This window comes from Contarinia nasturtii, unplaced genomic scaffold, assembly GCF_009176525.2.
Source record: "Contarinia nasturtii isolate CC-2019 unplaced genomic scaffold, AAFC_CNas_1.1 Cnas_scaffold_695, whole genome shotgun sequence".
In the NCBI taxonomy this organism is placed as follows: domain Eukaryota; kingdom Metazoa; phylum Arthropoda; class Insecta; order Diptera; family Cecidomyiidae; genus Contarinia; species Contarinia nasturtii.
In genome coordinates, this window is record NW_022198046.1 from 8586647 (window position 1) to 8589846 (window position 3200).

Sequence of the window (3200 nt, forward strand, 5' to 3'; positions counted from 1 at the left end):
TCTCTCTCTCTCTCTCTCTCTCTCTCTCTCTCTCTCTCTCTCTCTCTTGATGCATTTATCTTGAATATATTTTATGACAATAAAACACATCAATGTATGTGTTTTGAAAGATCAACAAATCTCAGATGGAAAATCCATTGAAATCAACTCAGTTATGGTCTGTTCGTTCTCTCTTCAATTTTTGTTTGTGCGCGCGCAGGTAAATTTTTCCGTTGTGTGTAGTGAACAAAAAGAAGCAAATACTCTATTTTATTCGAGACTCATTTTTTCAGAGTTTTTCTTCTTCTTTAATGGGAAAGATAAAACAGAAACCCCGCTTAGTCTTTTTTTTCTTCGTCTTCAGTTCTCTGTGCATCGCATTTTGTTGTTGTGCAAAACGGAATCAGACAAAAAAAAATAACATCAGCAATATACAAATCGGTATGAGCATAATGAACTTGGATCATAATCCGAAAATAAAACAAGTTTTACTATTTAAGAGCATATCTCAAATCGTTGAGAATAAAAATTCGTAGTAATAATGCGTAGTAAATTTTTTGTGTGTGAGAGCGATGTAAAGAAAAACAAATCATGGAAATGACGACGAGAAAAAAAAACTTTGAATTGGAATCATTGATTTAGAACAAACGCATGAACAAAAAAATGAGATTTTTTTTGTTAGAATATGGCACACATATAGGATCATAATGCTCGGAAGAAATATTGATTTTTTTCATGACTGTCAACGCGTATACAAAAAAAAAAACGTTGAATCGATTGAATGAAAAAATAAAAATGTTAAATGTTCGAACTAAAAAAAATAAATGTCAGCCCTAACAATGTGATGCAGAAAGCAAAAGTGTGGCCTTTGTCATGTGAGATTTCACTTTTTATAGCGTAGAATTTCGTTGAAAATATAAAATATCACGTAACACAAAACGATAAATCACATGGAATTCAGGATGAAAAAAAAAACGACTACTTGTACGATGAAAATTTGAATTTTTTTTAGTACATACCTTGTGTGTATTGACGACATGTGATAGTGTTTGGCAGCATAGCATCGGTTGATTTTTGTCTTCGTTTTATTGTTGCTGCCACCAGGAAATCGCATCCAAAAGTTCATCTTCGTCATGTGCTGCCACATTATTGTAGGAATCGTACGTTTCGTATTTGTATGTTGTTGGTAAAATATAATTTGAATTTCCGACCGATGAATTATCGGAGGAATACGATGGTGTTGGCGATGCTGATGATTCGGAACATGGTGGCGGTGGTTGAATGCATTGTACTGGGCTTGGTGAATAGTATGAATTACTTGATGTCGATGATGAGATTGAGTTCGATGAAGCACTTAGCGATTCAATATCACTGTCATCCAAAAGTCCTTGCAAGCGTCGAATGTATTCAACAGCCAATCGCAATGTATCCACTTTGCTCAATTTTTTACTAGCACCACGACCACCATTTGCCAGCTTTGTTATCACATCAGATGGAATATGTTGCCGTAAATTATTGAAACCCATATTGACTTGTTTAACACGATTACGTTCACGGGCATTTCGACGTTGAACGGAAGCTGGTTGGGTTGCTGTGTATGCCATATGTGCGTATGTCATCTTTGATTTTTTGCTGTTGCTCATTGTGCTGCTGACACGATTTAGCTGATTGTGTTCGGCAATTGATGGTGGTGCTGGAGCGATCGGTCGTTTGGCCATTGGAGCAGTTTGCATTTGATGATGTGGTTGTTGCGAATGCATATGGTTCATTTGTTGCGGGTGCTGTTGAATTAATGTTTGTTGATATTGTTGAACGTAAGCGTTTTGGTGCATCATTTTGTCGATCGGGTTTTTTGCACTTATCAAAAAAAAAATTGTACTAAATTTTTAAAATCACTTTTTTAAAAACTATTTAAGCGAAGAGATTTAATTTTAAACAAAAATAAATGACGTTGTCGACACTTTGTTGATCAAACACTTTACGTGATTTTACTTGATATATTCTTTGAGAAGAGTGCGCAGTGTTAACTTGTTGAGAGTTATCCACGGAATGAAACCCTTCGTCGCGATACCATTGATTATGTACTATCGCTCACTACCTGTAGTAGCCTGTAAAAATCGTTCTGTTCGGTGCGTACAGTGAATGTGACGATATGTGTAGCATACACATTGCAATACAAAAGCACGCTCCTTTTTCTACCTTTTGCTTCTATTCCGTCGTCCCCACTCTTAAAGCGCACTGTATGAAGTACAGTGTATGTATATCACGGGAATACACTGAACTAAAATTCGATCGAACGGACGAGCATACGCATAAAAGAGATTTGTGCATTTATGTTGAAACTGCCTGTTGCCTGCTGTGTACAATGCACGCGAGCAAAAGAGAATCAAAGACAAAGTCCCCTCCAAATTGTATGCTTCTTCGTTCATTTTCCCTTCATCCATTTTCGTCCCTATGCACGATCTTCGTTGTGTTGCGTCGCACGCAGCATCAGGCTTCAATCTATTCTGTGCATTAAACACAGGTAGTTTATTATGGTGTGTCTGTTTCGTATGATCGTAAAACGAACACCGAGCGGATCGTTCTCATTGTACATTTGATATAGAATGAAAGAATGAAAAAAGAATCGGGGCGCATGTGCGCCTCTACGCTTGTTCAGTTCACTCGTACAACGCACAACGATCAATGAAATAAGCATGGTGAGTACGGCGTGTGTCGAGTAAATGCAAAAGCGCGTGCCATGAAAAAAAGTCCGCTTGGCGCATAAAACATATACGGGTAAAAGACACAGAAGCGTGCAACTTGATGATGATGACGGCTACGCTTGAATATGTTTTGAAAAAAAAAACGAACGCAAGCTGCATCTGACTGCTGTATGCAACGCACTGAATCGTAGCTCGTGCAAACAGTACACAGATTGAAGGAGAAATCATGGATTTTTGATTGTGCGGGTGCATACAGATACCAATACACACGTAAAATTCCAAGCAGATGCACAGGGAAATAAATGTTCAGTTATGACAAGTCCTGGCTTATGCCAAATAACGATAGAAAAAGAGAGATATCAAATCATTTCTGATTGGGAACATTCTTTGTGCAGCTGGAAAAAATACCAACACAAACATATCGAACCACATATATAAATGGTGAACGAACATAATAGTTGCTTTCAATGGCTTTGATTCAAGTTGAATTCAACTGTATGCCATTGGTAATCTTCA

At 37.3% G+C, this 3200-nt stretch overlaps 1 protein-coding gene across 1 annotated transcript in view; it reads right to left on the reverse strand.

Annotated features, from left to right (window-relative positions):
• The window catches only part of LOC116340911 (achaete-scute complex protein T3-like), a 4584-nt gene extending 2543 nt beyond the window's left edge, over positions 1-2041 (reverse strand). The window contains exon 1 of the mRNA XM_031767661.1: positions 999-2041. Coding sequence (XP_031623521.1) covers positions 1065-1814 — 750 coding nt within the window. The 5' untranslated portion in view covers positions 1815-2041 and the 3' untranslated portion in view covers positions 999-1064. The remainder of the gene's footprint in view (positions 1-998) is intronic.
• Positions 2042-3200: the final 1159 nt, after the last annotated feature.